Here is a 22,929-nt window from a genome sequence, read left to right as displayed (position 1 = left end):
AATATTTTTTAGCTATTATGGAGTTCCACATTCTCTTCTTTTTCTGGTATTTATTCCAGTTTCTTCACTTAATCAAAGCTTTCCTCTTGTAAAGAAGAAAATTTCTCTATGAATGCTGCTCTTACTTTTCAGGTGTTGATTAATGTAGTTTAGCTTATTTTTTAGTTAATTTTTGAGGAAATAATGTGATGTTATTTTTTTAAAAAACTTGAAATCCTACTGCATAATAACCCTCATTCAGCTTATGCTTTATCTCATGTAATGGACAGTGGTAAGATCTTTAAAAGAAGGTGTTTACTTTCACCCTGTGTGTCAGATTGATAACAGACCTTAATGCTATGTGACCTTTGGCACAACTAGAGTACTTTTAGTTCTTTTCTGTATTTAAGCTCTTCTCAGACTCTAGGCTTAGTAATGACATCTTCTGTTGCCAGTAAAGACTATAAGTTCCGAAATATTATAAGGACTGCAACTCAGTTTGAATTTGATATGTGGAGGCAGAAAAATAGATTTTTTTTTTTGTTTGAGAATGTGCAGAGAATTTTTAGCAAAATGGAGATTTTAGCCAAAAAAGACACCTAACCTGCATTTGGGATGAGCATGCTGCTAACATCTACTGTGCAGTTCCAAGGTTTTTCCATTGATCTAGTTAGAGAGTCTGTGTTCCTTATATTTTTGTAACTTCTCTTTTTTTTTATTGCTCTTCATGTGTATTCAGTTTCAGCCTCTGTATTTTTCAGAACTTGTTATTTGAAAATTCAGTTTGTTAAAATTGATCCTGTCACATTTCTGGGCCTTTAATTTACCTCTGTTCAGTATGGTAAACCACTTATTCATCTCTTTTTCCTCCTATAAAGTTTCTCAGGCAAAAAATAAGGGTTTTTTTTTTGTTTTTGACTTAAAAGAATTTCTTGATTTGTTCAGCTGCTGACACTGCTTTAAAGACAAACACTCACATCAATGCTAGTGCTGATCATTCTGTCTTGGAATAGTAGCAGAAACCATCATTCTGTTGGCAATGAGTCTGCGGGTCTGTATTTTCCAGTGGCTGGGTCAAAAGTTGCTTGCTGCTATAGTGGCTAGTACAGTGCTAAGCTCCATAATGTGAGCTTTAATCTTAACTCACATGCTCTGCTGGTGCAGTCTATTATATTGTATGGCTTTTGTTTTTATAACACTTCCCTCACCTCTTTTCGTGTATTTTCTCATAGAATTCATACAATTTAGATTACTAAATCTGATGGGCTTGAGATGTCTTCATCCTCTGCTTTGTCCTGCTCCAAGATTGATGTTTTCAAGGAGTATATGGGGTGCAGTATTGGATTTCTGTATTAATCCTCTGTTGTTTCTGATCCATTAACCTGTTTGGAGGCTTGTACATGAATGTATGAGCATGGTCAATGCACAGGAGAAGCCACAATGGGGCTAATACTGGGTTGAAATTAATAAACTCTAGCAGATCTAAACTGTGATTGCTGGGGTTGCTGTTTCTCTCCTGAATTGCCATTCATATTCCTTACTTTTTATTATTGTTTACTCTATCCATGCTCCAACAATTCATTCCATAGTAATCTTGTTGTATTGGTTAGCCTGAGCGCTTGTCTGGGGAAATAAGGTTTGCAAACATTTAAGAAGCTGCTCATCTGTTGCCTAGGAAAATGGAGTTTTTAAGGAGAGGAGGAAAACCTGAATCATTTAGAAATCATATATGTCTATCAAATGGACAAATAAGAAGCAAAAAGTAGAGGCAAGTTATTAATAAGTAACAGTAGATCTCCAAAAGGTTCTGAAATCATTGTTCATGTAAATGCATGGACAGGTCTTTGTAGTGGCACTTGATAGTCCTGTCCACATTGAAATTTTCTTTGTTACATAAGACTCCTTGATGTGGATTTTACCACTTCTTTCTTATATAACAAATACATTCAAATGCTAAATGCAGTCACTTTGTTTTAAACCCCTTTAAAGAAATGCTGTCTGTATTAGTTCTTATTTTTAAAGTTGTCACCATCTTGCCAACAAATTTGAGGTGTCCCCAGTTAAGAAGGTTTCTTCATTTGAGGATATGTAATATCAAATGAACTGTGTGCCATTGTGGAGGTTACAAACAATATTTCATGTTCTCAATACAAAGTTGTAAACAGTTTCTGTATGAGGATATAATCAGTCAAGATGCAGCATTTATTATAAGATTCGGGGAACTAGATGAACATAATTTAGAGAGCTTTGAAATATGTAGACAACTAGCAACCGAGACAAAATTCTGTAAAAATAAGTAGTAAAGAAAAAGAAGTGGCATTCTGTTGTCTTTGATTATTGTAAGAGGACTCCAAAGGGTTGATGGCAAATTTTCAAAATTGGGTTGCAATCATGGCTTGCAATTTTATGAAATATTCCAAATATTTGCAGACAATGGGTGGGCTGTAGAAAAATAGGTTAGGTTTCATTCTTTTGGAGATACGGGGATAATTTCGATAAAGTTTTGTTCATGTTGTTGTCCTTGATATTGGTTGACACTGGAATTTCTAACATCTTGTGTCTTTTGGAATGATTTTTTCTTTTAAGTATGGAATGTAGAAAACATACTTACACTCAGAGCAAGTTACTTACAGGTTTTATTTTGAGATGTTACTGGGTTTTGTTTTTGTTTGGTTTTGTTGTGGTTTTTTTTAGCCAAATCTTTCAATTAGAATTACAGTTTTAGGAAAGTCTTTTTGTTTGATTGGGTTTTTTTCAGGAAAAAAGCATGATGGTCATGACCCCATGTCCTCAATTTATTAGTTTTGCATTTTGCTTTGCATTTCTTATTTTTGATGTAATTGCAAATTGTCTTATTATTTTTAACCTGCACACTTTTTAACTCGATTTGCCTTTTTATTCTGGATAATTTCAAGTAATTTTGCTATATCCATAAGAAGTAGGCGGTGTTTGTAGATTTAGTAGAAATACTTAGTAAAAGTCAGTATAAAATTTATTAAACCTGTTTGAAGAATCCAGTAGTTTGTGATACATCAGAACAGATTGCCCAAACAGGTTGCAGAGTTTCCCTCACGGGAGATATTCATCAACTGTCTGGACTCAATCCTGTACAATGTGCTCTAGGATGACCCTGCTTGAGCAGGGAGGTTGGACCTAATGACCCACTGAGGTCCCTTCCAACCTTACCCATTCTGTGATTCTGTTGGTATTTGTAATATAAAATATATCAGTATTGGAAAGAATACCCAAACTCTTAAGCTCCTTAGGAAAACAGTAGGATTTTTGTTACATTTGACTGATTTTTATTTTGAAGATGACGTCTTCATTTCTTTGCTTTGATGCATGAGCGAACCAAGCTTTTAACTGCTATTAATTCATCTACTGATTAATTCATCAACTGTAATTTTAAAAAAAAGTTAAAGTGGGTATACTTCATATGTAATATTTTAGAAAGTAAACAAAATAAATCAGCATATGGTATGGACCTATAGGTAAGATGTGTGTGACCAATAGTCCTCCCTGTATTCTGCTGTAATACCTCATTTCCTCTGTCTTGCTAATTAGAGGAACCAGTAAAGAAACTCTTCTCAGTCTGCAAAGAGAGAATGTGAGAAGCAGGGAATTAACCAAAACTATCCCTACTTGTGAGGCTAGATAATTTAAGGACAAGTACAAATTTGAGATCACAAATGTTATGTGTCTAAATTTAAAGAAACACTGAATACATTTGAACCGAGTTCATGACAAGCAAAATTTTTGTATTTTCACAGAACAAAGTATGTTAATTTTTCCTTAGACATTCCTAATGTCTAAGGACATCTGTCCAACAATTATCTTTAAGAACTTTAGGTCACAATGGATTTCTTTTTCTTATTTCCTAGGCCCTCAAAGAAAAGGATGATCTCAGAAGTCAGCTTCTCTCAGCTATCCACCAAATAGAAAACCTCCGGAAAGAGCTGAATGATGTGCTTACAAAGAGAGCCCAGCAGGAAGAACTCCTCCACTGTAAAGAGGTAAAACTGAATGAAATGAAGTCACACGAGGTATCTCTTGAAGAAGAGATCAAAGAAGTTCAAGGTACTGTAAAAACATTGGAGAATGAGTTGAAAAAGCAAGTCTTTCTACAAAATCAAATGCAAACTGAGAAGGAACACTTGAAGACAGAACTTGCAACTATTAACTTGATCCATAAAAAAGACCAAGAACGACTCTTAGAAATGCAAGCAGATGTAAAAAATTTAAGCTCTGTACGTGTGGAACTAACAAACAAAATAGCAGAAGAGGAGAAAGTCAAAAAGGAATTACTTAAGAGCCTCTCAGATCTCCAGAAACAGCAGGAATCTAAACGTGAAGAGATGACTTCAGCTAACAGGCAGCTGAAGATGGAAAGAGAAGTTCACCTACAGGAGTTGGCAGATCTTAGATCAGAGTTACAAAATGTCAAAATCAAACATGAACAAAAGGTTCAAGAACTCATGAAACTCCTTAAACAGGAAAAGGAGGATGCAGAGGCTCAAATTAGAATGCTAAAGGTACTTATTGTGAAGAATTCCAATGTCAGACTTCCCCCCCCTTCATACACCCCTCCCACATGCCCCCTACCAATGAATGACGAAGATAATAGAGTATGGGCTTTAATGCACTTAACACACGTTTTATTCCAGGCCATCATAAAAGCTTAAAGTTCAGGATAAAAAATGTAACAGTATCAGTTTTTGGTCAAACTCTTAGTTCAACAGTAGTGAAATAGGTATGTCTGTGATCACAACAGAAGGAAATATATGAGGCTGTAGTGTTTTTATACTGCGATTGAATGAAGTCGCAGGTGACTGAAAAAAAAGCGAAACATTGTACCCATCTTTAGAAAGGGTAGAAAGGGGGACCCTGGGAACTACTGACTTGTCACTCTCACCTCTGTATCTGGGAAAATCATGGAACAGGTCCTTCTAGAAGCTATGCTAAGACACATGGAAGATAGGGTGATGATTTGGGACAGTCAGCATGATTTCATCAGGGGCAAGTCCTGCCAGACCAACCCAGTGGCCTTCTATGATGGAGTGACTTCATCAGTGCACAAGGGAAGGGCTGCAGATGCCATTTGTCTGGACTTCAGTAAAGCCTTTGATATGGCCCCCCACTGTAAGGCTTGATATGCATGCAGGTAACCCCAGGCACCTGTTTTAAAGAAAATTTATTTTTACAGTCAAGAACACTGCAATACAACTGGCCTAGAAGGCAAAGGTGGAAACCCATTTTGGTGTTTTTATAACAACAGCTTTTGCATGTGCAATAAAAGCCCAGGCTGAATTCTTCCACTGGGCTTTATGGCCTGCCTGGCAATCCTGCAGGGGCCTCCAAGGGTGTCTGTGAGAATTTTATCACTTGTAGCAAGGGAGTTACCTCTCAGCAGACAGATAATGAGAACATCATAGCACCCTGCATGAGAATTAATTCCTTCCCACGTAAAAGCTTTTCCCTGGGAGCAAAGGTTTCCTTGAATGGGTGCTAAGCTCTCCCTCCTTGATATTTCTTCCGAAGGTCTTCTGCTCCTACAGCCACATCCTTCTCTTTAAATTGGAGAGAGGTGGATTTGGTGGGTGGATTGTCAGGTGGGTAAGGTATTGGTTGAATCCAGAGAGCAGCGATCAGTGGCTCAGAGTCCCAATGGACATCAGTGACAAGTGGTATCTTTTCTGTATTTGGACCAGTGCTGTTAAATATCTTCATTAATGACATATGTGAAGGGACCAAATGCATCCTAAACAAATTTGCAGATGTCACCAAGCTGAGTGGTGCAGTTGACACACCTGAAGGATGGGATGCCATCTAGAGGGACCTGGACAAGCTCAAGATGTGGGCCCATGGGAACCTCATGAGGTTTAACAAGACTGAGTGCAAGGTGCTGCACCTGGGTCAGGACAGCCCCTGATATCAGTACAGGCTGGGGGAGGAACAGATTGAGAGTGGCCCTACTGAGAAGGACTTGGGGGTGCTGGTGGATGAGAGGCTGGACATGACACAGCAATGTGCACTTGCAGCCCAGAAAACCAATTGTGTCCTGGGCTGCATCAAAAGAAATGTGGCCAGCAGGTCGAGGAAGGTGATTCTGCTCCTCTACTCTGCTCTTGTGAGACCCAACTTGGAGTGCTGCATACAGCTGTGGGTCCCTGGCACAGGAAGGACAAGGACCTGTTGGCACAAGTCCAGAGGAGGGTCACCAAGCTGATAGAGGGATGGAGCACCTCTCTTGTAGTGAAGACTGAGAGAATTGGGCCTAGGAAAGAGAAGGCTTTGGGATGCCCTCCTTCCAGTATCTGAAAGGAACCTACAAGAAAGATGGAGAGAGACTTTTTACAAGGGCATATAGTGAAAGGACAAGGGGAAATGGCTTCAAACTGAAAAGCAGTAGGTTTAGATTAGATATTAGGAAAAAATTCTTTACTGTGAGTGGGGTGAGGCACTGGAACAGGTAGCCCAGAGAAGTTGTGGATGCCCTATCTCTGGAAGTGTTCAAGGCCAGGTTTGATGGGGCTCTGAGCAACATGGTCTGGTGGAAGATGTCCCTGCCCATGGCAGGGGAGTTGGAAGGAGATGATTGTTAATGTCCCTTCCAACCCAAACCATTCTATGATTCTATGATGTTTAAATTGCATAGTGCAGAAGTACTGTCATTGTATCTGGAAATACTTTCAGAATGTGAATAGTAATGATGTCTAACTCTGGTTAAGTTTAATTTTGAGAGTTGTTTCTATTTCAAAAAGTTTTAGAATTACCCATATCTGTAGAATTTCTCAGAGAAGTGTTTATATAGTAAATGATGAAATATAGCGTTTTATTAATGAAGAAGCAAATTAACGTCTTTAGTTTGTATCATTTGCTTCTGATATAAAGCTATTGCTTTGGAAAGAAAACAAGCATTTTAGTGGCTTTAAGTGCTCTGAATAAAATTGAAAAGTTAAGTTGAAGTGCTCTAAACTGCAGTTAATTGTCAACAGCTGTATAAGTTTACATTGCACTTCTATTGAAACAATTTTGATTACATGGTTAAATATATATGTAGATGTTTATAATAATAATATTAAATTTTATAGTTATTTTAATGGAGATGTTGGTTTTCCACGTAAGTTGTAAATTACCAACATGTTAGGAGTGACTTCTGAAGCACTGTATATATATAGTTTTCACCTTAGTCCCATTAAATTACAAATTTACTCATCAAAATTCTATCAATTTAACCATAAAAAAGCTATGAAATCCTTAATCAAAGCTTAAGTAATTCATGATCTACTTCATCATAAGTAATGCAAGCATATTTTTCCTTTATATTATCACAAATATACTTGTTAAAAATGCATATTTCCTACATATTTTGCAGTTATGAATTGACATAACTTAGAAAGGATATTTAGTTATTTATTATACCATTAAAGATATAAGATATAATGTACCATATATGGATATAAGAATTGACAGTAATTCTTAAGCATCTGGTACCACAGAAACCATTTACTGAAGATAGCAATAAAAAGAAAACTAGATGATTGTTAGTGGAAGGATCATTAAAACCAAATATTTTGACAGCACTGTTTAACACAGAGGACTTAATTTTTCATGTGTATAGCATTATTTAAATGATCTGTTGAAATATGTGTTTTGTCTTTGATAATGACTCTGAAATTAAGGGTTTGAGGGAGATGAATTTTCTAAGATATTAGAGTAGGCAACTTTTTTTGAAGTATACAAAATGATAATGCACAAGATTCTCTTGATTGAGAGAATCAAGATTGTATGTAAAACAAAAAAGAACATTATATCCGTCTGTAGGAAGATCTGATGAGAACATATCATCCTGCAGGTGATTTTGTTACTTTTTGTCTGAACTCATCATTACATGGCAATTGGATTCCAATTTTATGGACATACTTTTCTTCCAAATTAAGGTAAACTTAAATGCATTTTATCTTTTTTTCTTTGTATTTAAATATGGTGGGGTTAGGGTAGAGTTTAGGGAAATCCAGCAGAAAAGGCTGGGTTTTTTTTAACCTATTATCCTGGGGGTTTTTTGAGGCTGGTGTAAGTTTTTGTACCCAGCAACCAATTGTCTTTTACAGTAATAATCTTGCCCTTATGCCTCAGCCTCATCCAACCTTTGTAACTGTTTTTGAAAAGGAACATACATTAACCTATCCAAAGATAGTTAAAGCTTTAAAAAAAAGGTCATTTGGGAGACACTTGAGGAGTAAATGGAAATTTAAAATATTTGTAGGACCCAAAGCCTTAAACTTAAAAGAGGATGCATTTATGAATTACTTTCAGGAAATCAAAGTATAGAGCCCTGTGTTTAGAGGACTAACTGCTGCATAGGTTGTAAAAAGAGGTGACTTTTGATTCTTGCAGTTCTTACCTCCTCTGTATGGTAGTTTCTGCCTCACTTTTGCTTGGTTCTCTGTAGTGCTGCACTGGATTGAAAAAATATTAGGTGGTTAAGTAGTTTTGGGGTAGTAGGGAAGGTACCATAAGAATAATGTATGATGCAATAGAACTGGAGAAGAAAATAAAATTTTGTATGAGATGTCAGTGTTAAGAAGGATCATACTGTTTCATTACTGAGGTTCTGGTACTTTAGCTTTTAATTCAGTTTCTGCTAGAACACCCTAAATGATTCGCAACCAATGCCCCTATGTCTTATTTATTATTTAAAATGATAGGTACACTAGGCATAGGAAAGTTGTTTGCTTAGTGGTCCCCGTTTGGCTATGTGCTCAGAAGCTCTGAATCTATCCCCTAATTTTACAACATATGCTTTAAAAATACCCTTGTTTTCTTAGAATGATGACATGCAAAATGTCCTTATGCCTGACAGTGTTGAAGTATCTGAAGTATTAATCTTTAAGGTTATATAGAGTTATGTTATCTATATGTATAAAATTCTGTACATGTATTTCGTTTTCAGTTGTTTTCTATACATTTTCTAAGTGTGTAGTTCTTATTTTCCTGAAGATTGTCAGGTGTGGAAATTGGATTCAATAAAGATCAATTAAATTATGGTCACATCTGCTTTGTCCATACTGAAAATTAATAAAATTTAACTTTCTCCATTGTGTCTCAAAGGTAATACAAGTGAGGAATTTTGTTCTTGCATTGTCTCCATCTGCATAGACATTATAATGCAATTACCTTTGGTAGGAATTGAAAAGTTGATTTTGTAAGCATATTCACAGAAAATGTTTTGGGCACTGCAGGCTTGTCTTTGTGGTCATAAGTCTTTGTAGACCTTGGATGCCAAAGTTCTTTCTCAAATTTTCCTTCGGAAGAGTTTTTGTATGTACTCTGTTAGCTTCAGCATCTAAATTAATTTATAAAACCTCTCTCCTTACCCTTCTTCCTCAGAGGAGTTATATTTATAGTGCAGTTGGGAAATAGAATTTTTGCTTTTCCTCAGAAAGGAATTTACTTTGCAGGTTTATTTGTGTGTAACTGCATCCCACAACTTATCTAATATGAAACTGGTTTGAGTAATATGCATGTTAATTTGCTTCTTTGTTTTGTGGTTTGGGGTTTTTGTGTTTGTTTTTTTTTAATTTATTTTCTAGATATTCTAGAGAATTTCTCAAGCCTGTCATTTTCAGTCAGTTATCTTTTGCACTGGAAACAAATATACTTTATTCACTCACTCTTAGGGCTTTCAAGGCCCTTTTAAATGTTTTCTTCATTTTTCTCTGCAGTGTTTTTATGAACAGTGTTAACCCTGCACTATAATAGCATTAAACCGACACAATTTTAGAAATTAAAAATACTAAATCTTTGCAGTTGTTTCCTTGCAGATATAAATTCAGTATTAGTTCCTGAAAAAAAATGATAGTTTTAGACTTTCTGATTCCAAATTATTTCAGTAATGGAAAAGTTGCATAAATACCAGGCTTCTCAAAGTGATGTAAGCTGATGAGTGTAGCAGAGTTGAAATGCAGAATCTGAGACTTCTGTTTACTGCTTTTAAGACACTATATGGTTCTACAGCTCTATGATACATATTTTCCATGTTCAGATAAGTGATTGCACTTATTATAACTTAAATGTAAAAAATTAAATTGAGTTATCATTCAGTAATAATCTTCCACTGATTCAAAACTTCAGAGTCTGGATGTGTTTTAAAATAACCCATAGAGTGACTTTGTAATCTGTTTTCCCTTTACCATCAGATTGAACTTTTAGAAGAGAAAAACATAGTCAAGACTCAGTGTCGACAACTGGAAAAGATAAAAGTTGAGTGTGATAAATTGACAGAAGAATTAACCCAAAATGAAGAAGAAAATATAAAACTAAAACGGAAATGTGAGTTTGTAGAACAAGAACTGGAGAAAAAGGTAAAGTTAACTGGTTTAACCTTTGGTCTCTCTGCTGATAAATACCTAAAATAAGTGATGGATTATAGAAATAGATGGTAAATTTAAATTTAAAAAAATACATGTATGTATTAAAGAATATACCCAATCATACTGTAGTACACAATTTCAGTATAAGTGAAAGAAGACAAAACTGCTTTGCCTAGGTTATGAATTGTATCCTCCAAAGATTCATTAATACTATTTCAGACTTGAAATATAAATCCTGTTCCTCCCTGATATCTAATATAGGTAACTAACAACTGTTTAACCAACCACTTCTTGTTTTCTTCACATTTTTCTTAAAGATGCAGTGCAGTTATGAATATTTTAGAGCTAATTTGAAGTAGGTACAATGTAAGCACAGTAAAAGAAATTCTGACTAATGTTGGGGTGGAGGATTTTTGTTTTTTGAAGTATGGAGATAGAAAAATCTTAAGCCTGGCATTTCTTTAGCTTAAACTAATAGGAAGTGTTTTAAAAGCTCAACTTGTCAGACTAATAAAAAGTGCCTCAAATGAAAATTCAAAATATGTTTTTTCTAGGTTGGCATTTTAGTGCTAGAATATCTATTATTCAGGAAATATGTTTGTAGGAGTGTACATAGGCTTCTTTAGTTGGTTGTGAACTAGCTCCAACCTTACCTAATGTTGGGAAGATACAGTTTTTAGACCAAGTTTTTGTCTCTGAACTGAAAAAGGATGTAGAAGCTTTTGAGAACACAATCCTATTATCTCAGCCTTTGAAGGTAAATGCAGAAGGAGAGTTCTACTTGATTACATTAATTGATTAACTTAAGAAAATATTTACTGTTGTGGTTTTGTTGTGGATTGTCAGAAGAAGTGTTAGGATGGAGTAAATAATATTACCTCTTGAGAAATCTCAAACTAGCATAGTGGCATTGACATGTGATGGACTCTGTTCAGTGAATAATGAGATAACAGAATACTGACACTGGAAACATATCTAATATGATCCTATAACTTTCATAGTACTGATGTAGGTCAGAACTGCTATTTCAACTGTCATTTTCATAGTACAGAAATACTGAAATCTGTGCATCTTAAAAATCTTCCTTCAGTTTGAAAAAACTACTGATTCAAGTATTTTTGTGTTAATTAAATGAAAAAATCAGACTGTTTATCAGGTATGTGTTTTCACATTTGTAGGTCACCTACATTAAAAACACCTATTTTGCTAGTAGAAGTAACACCTATGCATAAATATGTATACAACCTCATGAAAGGAGGTAGCAAGGAGGGTGTTGGTCTCTTCTCCCAAGTAGCAAGTGATAGGACAAGAGGAAATAGCCTCAAGATATGCCAGGGGAGGTTTAGATTGGGTATTAGGAAAAATTTATTCACACATTGGAAGAGGATTCCCAGGGAAGTGGTTGAGTCACCATCCCCTATTTAAAAGATGTAGATGTGGTACTCAGGTGTGGTTGACTTGGCAGGGCAGGATTTGCAGTGGATTCAATGATCTTAGAGTTCTTTTCCAACCTAAATGATTCCATGATCCCATATGTATCCCATTCACAGAACCTGTATGTTAGACCTAGCTCCATATTGGTGTCTCATAAGAGCAGTGTGTGAAGATTTCCAACAAATACACTTTAAACAGTTTTATCTTGCCATTGTGAAGGTCCACAATTAATAAAGTTTCATAATTATTATTCTTACTCTTCTCACCATTCTCAGTGCACTTGCATACACTAAAATATTCCTGTTAAAGTGTTTGCCCTTCACTGCACTACATCCTCCTGATCTCTGCAGCAGACAAATGTGTTTCAATATCACTTTTTCTCACAAGATGAGGGTTTTTTTAATATTAATTACAATGCATAATTCAATGTTTTGTATAATCTGCCAGAGGTTTTCTTCAGTTTTACATGGTGGCGCTATCACAGATATAAAAGAAGTGAATCTGAATTTTAAAAACACAGGTAACATATTTAATGAACTTTCTGACATTAGATAACTTAAAATGCTTTCCTTAGTGCTACTCACTGTCCTATGAGATATTTTTTGAGTAGTTTTCCTTTGAGAGCACACTGACCGCCAATAAAATTTACCTTTAGGGATCTCTTTTCTGATGATAGAGATTAGATGCTTGTAACTGGTTCATGGCAAAAGATAATAAGTATTTGTTATGGACTCTCTTTCTACTTGTGGGAAGGAGATTTGTAATAGAATGTTTATTTTTGACTTTGAAAATAAGCTTTTTGATTGTTGAGTTTGGATTTGGTAGCAGTTTATTCGTAACTGATTTACAAGAGAATGGGGAGAATCAAGAGAAGAACTTATGAGTGCTACTAGAAGGTATTGTTTTCCCGTGGCAAGGAATTGAACTTTGCATGAATGAGTATATTGTGATTATAAGATTGAAAGATATATTGCTAATGATGTATGTTATATTACTAATGCAGTAATTTCTCTTTGTTTTGTTTTTCCTCTTTCACTCCAGGAAAAGCAGATCAGCAATGAGGAAGATCATTTGAGAAAGATGAGCGAGGCCAGACTGCAGTTTAAGGATCAGCTGCGTCACTTAGAAATGGAACAGCAATCCATTCTCTCCATGATAGGAAGTGAAATTGATTCTGCTTGTGAAATTTTTTCTCGGGACTCTGTGGAAAAATTCAAAGTAATTCTAAGTTTTAACTTAGTAATTCTAAGTTTAAGCTGCAGGCTTTGTTATTTTCTTAATGAAATTTGTAGTAGAACTTGTATTCATTGTTGTCACCTATCACTTAACTGTATAGATAATTTATGGACAATAGAATTATGGATATTTAGGTGGTTCGGAGTGACATTGCTAGGTCATATATTACCAGTACTGCTTTCTTTTGCAATTTCTTTTTTTAATAGTTCTGCTTTTGCTTTAGTGAGAGGACCTTACATCAGCCAGACTTTTGAGGCAGGTTTTCCTAGGCCATGTTCCTAGAGTTGGGAAGTCCCCCAAGGAAGACCTAAAATGCATTTAAAGTTGGGGGAAAATGAAAGAAAACTGTTGTTAAAATTCATTTAGTTGCTTTGTTTTTTAAGTAGAGAAGTAAATGCTGGAAATGAAAAGAATTTATGATCTCCTCTTCTGGGGAGCAGGTCCTTGTATCCAGAAAACTCTGACTTAGATTTTCAGGAAACTGGTAGCTTGCTGTAATTTTTTCTTTGCTATTTTATTACTTCTTCTGCAACCCCTGTCTCCCTCTAGCTTTTCTCCTGACCATTCTGGTTTGCTCCCCAGGTACAGAAACCACTCTTCCTCCCTGCACATGATTCTACAAGACTAATCCTCTTAAATCAACATTGTACATTGCTGAGAATAAAGAAAGCAGAGTCTGACTCAGCTTGTCGCCACACTCAGTAGCATTTTGGACATTCACAAATGCTTGACCTGGTGGCTTTTTCCAGAGTACACTCAGATTACATCTTTTTCTATTTTGTTTTTTAAACAGAGAATACTTTGTAGTTGCTGGTCACTTGACTGGGCTGGGCTGCTTTTCAAACAGGAATTTTTCACCATTGACACCATTTCTCCACTTACCTATGGAGCTGGGATGTTGCAGCACAAAAACAGATGAAAATTCTAAGAAAAAGTATTTGATAAACAAGCTTTCTGCTCTGTATCCTTACATATAAGTTTCTTTTTTTATTAAATCTTTATCTGGTATAGTTGCCACATTCTTGATCATTGAACCATGCCTTCTTGGACTTGCTTCCCACCTCCTGCTGAGTCTTTGGCTTCTGGATAAAGTTTTGCAGATCTCTGATACAATTCTTCTTATTTATCCCCTCTAAGTTTTGACCACTGACAAAGTTAAACCAGTTTTGAATCTGAATTTTTGACTAGACAGCAAATATGAAAACAAATGTTAAACAGTTTTGTGGTGCCTGGTATGATTTTTTTTTTTAAAGAAGGTAAGAAGGTTTCTTTACTGTATTTTCCTCTGCCCAATACTTTAGATATTGGCAAGGTTTCTAAAAGGTTTCATACAAGTTCTTTGCTTCAAGAAGTTGGCACTGCAACTGAGGTGAGCAATGAGGAATTTGATGGATAAATACTTGTATTAAGAGAAGTTAAATACTAGGCTTACTCTTCCCTGACAAAAAATGATTTGTTTGATTAATTTCCAGTAAGCAGAAAACACTTTCTCCTTTGTGTCTCATTCCCATTTTTATGTCTTTCTTTCATTCTTTTCCATAGGCAATATCACTTACACCAACAGTTCTGAATGATCCTCATCGCTGGTTAGCAGAAACAAAGGTAATAGTCAAACCTCCTGAAATTTTACTGAATAAACTAATATCCAACAGTTGTGCACCCTGAAATAGTGGGAGGTGTCCCTGCACATGTCAGGGAGTTGGAACTAGATGGTCTTTAAGGTTCTTTTCAACCCTAACTATTGAGTGAGTGGATAAGTCTGTGAATGGATGGGTCTGAATCAGTCAAAAGTGTGTTTGAAAAGGCACTTTTGGCAATAATTCTGATATTCCCAGACTGTTATTTCAACTGATGGAATAATTTTCCAAATTTTTCAACAAGAAATAGCTGTCTCTATAGCAAAATAAATAACAATGTTGTTTTCACAAAAAAATGCATTGAAGTAACTGCAGTGATAGCCTTTAGATCTGTTTCAATTATTTTCAGACAATGAAAACGTGAGAATGTAGTTGTCAGGTTAAGTTTCTCTTGCAGCATTATTACAAGGCAAGAATTTTTTTTAAAATAAGGCTGTTATTACTTAAATCTAAAAGATATTAGATTGGATTCTTGGGAAATGAACTATTTTCCTTTCCTCTTTGTTTGAATCTTTTGAATCCTGTAATGTGTGTGCAAACATCCTTGAAAACATCTTCAAGGTGATGACTGGTAACTCATAAATCTTGCCTTTCATTTTGCAGCTTTTCTCCAGCTCCCCCAACTCACACACATAAACACATTTCTTATCCAATATCTTTTAAAAGAAATAAGTTTCTCATGATCAAAGGAGATCACAAGAAACTGTGGAAGACAACTTCAACTTTTTTTTTTTTTTTTTTTGCTTCATATGAAAAGGTCAAAGCCACAGGAGAATTGACCTAAGGAAAAAAATTGTAAATGTTTGCATGTAAGAGAATTTAAGGTTATTGTGTCAGACTTGTAGACCAAGAAAGACTACCACTAGATAGAAGAGATAAAATTAGATTTGAAGGAGAAAGGTTATGCAAGAAGTATTTTCTTCATTTGAAAAAGTGACAGAGATATTATTAAAAAGAACTTTCAAAGAGCACCTAAAATCATTTGCGTATGTTTCTCACTTAAGTTCCTTTAGCTGCTAGAGGGAAGTCTAGAATGAATGACTACTTAAAATTCCACTTTTATTTTCTTTTGGTTTTAAATAGGCAGTGTAAAAGTATTCCATTTGATCACTTCTAGATTTACTATATTGATCATGACTTTATCGATGAGCTCTTATTTTTCTCCTCTATGTGAACCTTAAATATTAACTTCTGCTGACCAGAAAGGATTGATGTCACTTTTTTAGAATGGATAAATGCTTTAAATTCTGTCAACATGAAACAGAGAAAGAAAAGTATTCTGAAAGGAAGAAGTATCTCTTGGTGTCTATGTGTACGCTAGTTCAACCGGAATTTCCATACATACACTAGGAAATTCATGCTTCTGATTTAAAAAGAAATAAAATCATGTAAAAGAAAATCAGTGTATTGGTTTTTCACATACAATTATCAACCAAAATATGTCATTTGAGACTATTGAAGGTCAACATATGTTCTCTTAATATCTCTGAATGTCCCCTTCTATTGTCATTATTATTCAGTAATAGGTACAAATTACTAATCTTTGACTCCAAAGATAATTTGATCAGTGAACAGTTGTGTCCTCTTATTTTCATTAGAATTCTTTACTTTTTATTGTCCCATTTTTTTAATGTAGACTAAGCTTCAGTGGCTGTGTGAGGAGGTAAAGGAGAGAGAAAGTAAGGAAAAAAAGCTGCGATGCTACTTACTGCAAAGCCGAGAACAGCTCCAGCACTTTACACAGATGAAGGAGACTGAACATCAGTCTCTCTTTAAGCAGATAAAAAACCAAGAAAAACTTCTGGAAGAAGTTCACAGAGAAAAAAGAGGTATGTTGCTAGTTCCATTTTTCATTTTTGTTAATAAAAGGGAGAAAGAATTTAAAAATTGTAATTCCTATGGCACATTTGGATATATTTAATCAATTAGTTATTGAAAACTGTAATTTGATAATCTGCTAGTGGTAACTAAGAAAAAAGTTAGGGGTTTTTGTTTTCCCTTGCTGACAAAAAAAGGCAAATATAATCAACTATGTTTCAACCCAGTACAATGGCTGAATAACACAAGAGTTCGCATCATGCGCAGTGGATATAAAAATTATTTTTCAACTGTACCATCTGAGACATTCCATGACCTGGGCAAAGAGGAATATACAAGAGTCTGAGGCAGTGTGAATTAGATTGCTGTTTACATAGCTCCCTGTGTCATGGTACAATCCTTGATTGTATTCCATGACCTCAGTTTCCAAAGGAAGGTGTTACCTCTCAGGTTTTCTTGTGTTTTCTTTAAAAGGCTTGTTCTGGCCTTTATTCAGGGCTCCATACTGATATGATGGGACAGACTAAGTACTGTCTTTAATAATTTTGGTAGTTGTCATTTTATGTTGACTCTCAGATGAGAGTAAACTTTTAGTAAGCATAGTTATAGCTTCCAGTAGCTGACTTATTATTGAAAATGTTTTATGAAATGTAACAAAAATAAAACAGCTGCCTAGTTTGGATTGGAACAGAGTTAAGGAGCATGCAGTGTTTTGGATTTAGTACGAGAATAATGTTGTTAGCACACTGATGGTTTAGTTGTTACACCCTAAGTCAAGGACTTTTGAGTTTCCCATGCTCTGCCAGTGAGCAGGTTCACAAGCACCTGGGAGGGAGCATGGCCAGGGCAGCTGACCCAAACTGGCCAAAGGGATATTCCATACTACAGAACATCATTCCCAGTATATAAACTCAGGAGAGTTGTCCAGGAGGAGTCAATCACTGCTGACGAATGGGCTGGGCATCACTCAGCAGTGAGCAATGGTATAGCGCCTGACTTGGGGGGTTTCTGTTTTTATTTCTAGCTTTTGTTGTCTCCCTTTTCATTAAAATTGTATTATTTTTATTTTATTTTGTTTTATTATTTTATTTTTATTAAATTTTTATTTATTATTTTATTTTATTTCAATTCTTAAGCTGTTCTTATCTCATCCTGGGGGTTTTAGCTTCTTTCTTATCCTCTTCCGTATCCCACCAAGTGTATGTGTGTGTGAGCAGTTGGCTGCATGGTACTTAGTTACCATCTGGGGTTAAACCACCACTACAGCAGCAGTAACAAATAAAAACATTCTTGTAAATATTTTATAGAACAATGCAGGTTATTTGTTTTAAAAGAATAAAAAAATTCTGTCAAGATTTTCTTCCTCTGATTACAAAAAAATTAGAAAGAGAACGTTTTGATCTTTCAAGCTTGAATGTTTCTACTATTATCCTTCATTTTTTTAAAAAGATAACACCCAAATCCTTATATGACATTAATAGTGCTTTAGTGTTCTTATATTGGAATAATTATCTGCTAAGATGATATCCCTGAGGCCTTATTTGCCTTTTTTAATAAATAAAACAAACCTTATTTAGTTCTCAGTTCTGTTGAACCTTATTTGGTTTAGGTTTTGTGGAACAATTCACAGCCTGCATTTAAATTTCAACCTATAGGTGAAGTTATCATAGGAAATTATTAAACTGAAAAGAGTGTTAAGAAGTAATACTATTCACTGAGCACAATAAATAGTATGTAGTCTCATACCTTCTATTTATAAGGGCCATGCCTTTTTCCCCTACAAGTGTGCTCAGTTCCGTTTGTTACTTCACATACTACAACTTTTGCAATTTTAAGTTCTGCTCTGTCTATTTCTAGAGGTGGATGCTGGTTAAAAGTAGATAATAAAAAGAAATAAGTTACATAGTTGTTAAGGTTTTCTATGTAACAGAAACCAGTAAACATTCTTTAAAATTCAACCTAATACAGGATGAGAAATAGGACTTTAAAAAGGAGGACAGGTTGCCAACAATGCAGGCCAGTGTTAGGTTTAAAGCCTGGGGTCAGGGTACACACACACGCTAAGGATCCAGAACCACATGGGTACAAAGATAGCAACAGAGGAAGATAGGTAACTTTGACTGCTGCTGGTGGATTTTCCCAAAATATCCTTCTTGCTGTCTTCACTTAAAAATATTCATAAAAGATTAATTTTTGTTTTGAATTTTATTTCTAATTTAAATAATGGTAATGCAATTTACTCTTTTATAGGAAAATAGTCTGAAAATACTCAATTAAAGTTTACATAAATCAAAACTTATGAAAATAAGACAGAGAAATTGTATTCTTAAGAAATTAATTTGTTAATTTCCTTTCAATTATAGTTCTGACTTTATAGTTTATTCATGCTTTTTAGGGAGAAAGAATAAAAATAGAGATTTTTGGTGGACATACCCAAAGTAAGTAGGATGAATTATTTCAATTGCTTTGTTGATGAACACATTTAAGGAATTTTTGTAAGCTCAAATAGATCTACTAAAACTTTTGACTGTGTAGGTTTTTGTCTTTCCCCTTCACCAAAGCATTTGTAAACATCTAGGATACTGTAGGCTTTTGCATCCTCCTTATGAGTTTCTGTAGAAGTGTTAACATTATCACAGTCCTACCTTTGATGGTATAAACTGGCTGTCCATGTGGTATAATCCTGATAAATACAAGTAAGATAACATAAAGATTCATGAGTTAATGAATAGAGAATGAAGAAAAATGAAGTCCTGTAGCATAGAATTTCAGGATTGTTTGCAGAGTAGCAGAAGTTTCGTAGTTATCTGATGATGCTACACGGTCAGCTGTAGTTTTCTTCCCTTCTCGATAAGCATACCATGCTGGAGAATATAGAAATTCAGAAGTCTAGCCATATTTGTAAATTAAGTAGAACTGAAGAGGATGTGAGTTCTGATTTCTGGTTTGCAGATTTTTACTTTGGATACAGTTCACTATTTAACAAGGTACTTGTCTAGCATGCTACACAATGGGATATTTCATTAAGTAACAACTTGGATAAAAATAAAAATTTATTAGATTTTTCCTCCTAAAGCGATTTTGTTCTTAACAATCAAATTTATTTCAATAGCATTCATTGCTCTAGATATTCAGTATTTTAACAAAATGAACAGAAGTCTGAAACAAAAAGTATAAATTCCAGTTTCTTAACTAAGTTTCATTTGCATTCTGGGATCATTGAGCATTCCAGTGTTCTTACAGATCTGTTTAAAAATTAATTTAGGTAAGAAGGATTTTATTTTTCTTATCTTTTTAATACCATACTCACAAATTGCACCCAAGACCTGACCCAAATTTCTTTCATTTATTGCCTTTTATATGGTCTAGGCACTCTGGGTAGTCTGAAAAGCTTATCATTCAAATCAGTGAAAGTCTGTATTTGATATTTAGATTTACTTTAGTTGCCTTTCCAAGAAAATCTTCTTGTTATATATTGGCACGTATAGAAGGTAGACAGAATGTGGTATGTAGTGGTGAGACATGGAGTCTGCACAGTTGTTTTGTTTCAGGAAAATATACTGCTACTATCAACAAAGAAATGTTTTGCAAAATAAGATGTGATGTATTTGGCAAGCCTGTATCTGTTCTTTTTTTTATAAAGCAATGTAAGTAAGGCTATAGTGATGTAAGAAGAGCAGGTGCATTTCTCTCATATACTGACCTTACACTGATTTAATTTAATTTGGAGATATAATATTCTGCAAATACTGTTTTACATAAAGTCCCAGGTGATGCAAGACATATTCTGTACCAATTATCAGTGTCTACTGAGGTAATACTCTGTAATCACACTGAAATTGTTACACATTTAGAATTTCTCTGATGTAGATTATACTAAGCTAAGTAAGGCTTAAGAAGGTAACAATACTAGTCCTCAGATATGACAGACTAATGTTACATGGTTTTGTTACAAGCACAAATCTATACAGGGCAAGTCAGTTGTGTTTTGTTTATGCATTAACATTATCATTCATGCATTTGTCATTGTGTATTGTCTTAGATTTGAGGATACAAAAATCAAATATTGGAAGACTTATATTTTAACTGGTTTTACTGATGGTGTCATCTCCGTGAATCATATGGGTACCTGCTAGTTTTATCACTTTTCATGAAAATAAGTACAAAGACTTTGATAAGTGATCTCTGAAGCAAGATATCAATTTATTTTAATTTTCTTTTTCTGCTAGGCTCCGTAAGGATTATTTGTTACATAACTGCTGGGGAAAATGTAGACTCTAAAGAGCCTGTTATATTAAAGTTGATTCAAAATGTAGGTAGAACATTACTTTGACAAAACCTAATCTATCAAATTATATTCCTTTTTTTTCTATTTTATAGTCAGTAAGTACAGTTTTTGTTTGAGCCAGGAATACTAAAGCAGAAAGTGTAAAAATTTAAAATACAGAAACAATGTAGTATATTGAGTGCAAATATACTGACAATGAAGAGTTTCTGTTGCTTACACTGAGGCAAAGTATGAAATTGGAAACCAGTGAAAATCAAAACATTATAAAATCTTTCTGTTATGATGTATTATGTTTAATTTAGTAGTAAAGTACATGTGCTGTTCTGAAGATACCTTTAAGACTGCTTCTGCCCTTTCAGCTTTGTTTGTTTCTTTCCCATTCATTTTCTTTTTCCCATATATTGCATCATTTTGCCCCTGACAACACAGTCCTTTCTGTGGCAACAAGAAACATCACAAGGTATTTTCAGGTCATCTCTTATTGAACAGTGAATGGGAACATCAAGTAGAAAAAACTCTTAAGCATGCATACATACAGGAAGGAATCTGAAGGAATTCAGAGAAACTCTCCATAATACTTGGTTTTCATGGTGAACTTCAAAATGCATGAAGTTGAAATATTATTACTATTAAAATAATTGATTTCTTCTTAATAGTGCTCTTGCCCTTTAAGTAATGTTTGGTTTTTTTAATGTGATGGGGGAAGGAGGAGGGAGGACTTCTAAGTTATTTTAAACTTTGCCAAAATGAACCTGCGTTCAGAGTCTTAGAAGAATGGAAATAAGCCCAAATAATTTGGAAATCTTACCCTGTGGATTTTTTTTTTGTAGTAGAAAACTGGAAAGATCAGTCTGGACATGGATTGCTGTAATTATCTAGTATTTTTCTGCAACTGTTTTCTTTTGCCATTATCTTTTTATGCACTCATAAAAATATGGCTGCCATTGTGAAAAAGAGAAGGTAAGAGATGGGATCAAACTGTAGCTAAGATGTTTTTAAGACTTCCTTTGATTTCTTTTTTCTTTCTGAACCACATACTCTAGATGTCTATCTGAAACTTATGTATGATTTATAGTTTGGAAAGCATGATGTGTCCTTTAAAGATTAAGTTGCTGAGTTTGTGGTGCTCACTAACAGTAAGAGACTAAATTTATTAGTTTTACCTCTTGGTTTACCTGTACATAGTGGAAACTAAATCAATATTAACAAAAGTAACCTAGGAGATGGGGATTTAGTGTATATTAAATAGTTAGAATTTATTATTTAATCTTTTCTTCCTTTTGTGAATTAATGACTTTCTTCTTTAAACCAAGCCAAAAGAGCTGATGTTCTATGAACTACTGGGGTTTTAGGTTTTTTACAGGTGTTGAAACGATGGCATAGGACTGTTTATAATCACAGTTATAACTTAACAATGGTTTAACACTACATAATAAAGAGAATCTTGTAATCAACTGTACAACTTTATCAGGACTGCTTGAAATTAGTATGAAAAGTGTTGTCATGATTTCAGGTTATGTAGTGTTTCTATACCAAATTGATATCACTGATTTACAGGTATTAAAGAAAAAAACTCAACCAAAACAAAAACCATCCCAACACAGGCACTTTCATTTGTCTTGAATTTAATACTTTCCTGAGAAATATATAACAGAAACATACTCTTTGTCACTCAGTCTTCTTTAGGTAGAAATAACATCCCCAAGGAACTCTTTAGTATCTGATAAGATGCCTGTTTAATTAAATAAGATGCTGTTTTATATGAAATGAAACTGAACCAAGGGCTCTGTGGTCCTCTCATCTATTGCCATAGTCAAAGTCATATTAGTCAAAAATACAGATGAATCAAGTTGGAAATTTGAACAGAAATAAAAAAAAATTACTGCCCAAGATTTTAATATACCAAAGCTCTTGAAATTAAAAAAGTATTTGAAATCTCGTATATTGCTTTATTATAGATTCAATATCTTTCTAAATTAGAGCTTGTGTAATGGTTTTGTCAGGCTCTATTAGAATATGTTTTTCAGTGTAGTTTATTACTGTGTTAACAGCTTTTATATCCTTTATATTCAGCTGATATGCTATTTAAAACCCTTTTTTCCCTAAAGTGAATGCTAATGACACTGCCCATTTGAAGAATAGAAGTTTAAGTCCTATATCACTA

At 34.5% G+C, this 22,929-nt stretch overlaps 1 protein-coding gene across 1 annotated transcript in view; it reads left to right on the top strand.

The window, feature by feature from the left end:
- The window catches only part of CEP128 (centrosomal protein 128), a 102,484-nt gene that overhangs the window by 36,929 nt on the left and 42,626 nt on the right, over positions 1-22,929 (top strand). The window contains exons 14-18 of the mRNA XM_018082862.2: positions 3,861-4,511; positions 10,179-10,343; positions 12,828-13,004; positions 14,565-14,624; positions 16,296-16,488. Of these exons, the coding sequence (XP_017938351.2) occupies positions 3,861-4,511; positions 10,179-10,343; positions 12,828-13,004; positions 14,565-14,624; positions 16,296-16,488 (1,246 nt within the window). The remainder of the gene's footprint in view (positions 1-3,860; positions 4,512-10,178; positions 10,344-12,827; positions 13,005-14,564; positions 14,625-16,295; positions 16,489-22,929) is intronic.

Source organism: Manacus vitellinus, unplaced genomic scaffold, assembly GCF_001715985.3.
Source record: "Manacus vitellinus isolate BGI_N305 unplaced genomic scaffold, ASM171598v3 scaffold_6_pilon, whole genome shotgun sequence".
NCBI classification, from domain to species: Eukaryota; Metazoa; Chordata; class Aves; order Passeriformes; family Pipridae; genus Manacus; species Manacus vitellinus.
Note: the sequence above shows the minus strand (reverse complement) of the source record. Positions and strands in the feature narration are given on the sequence as shown.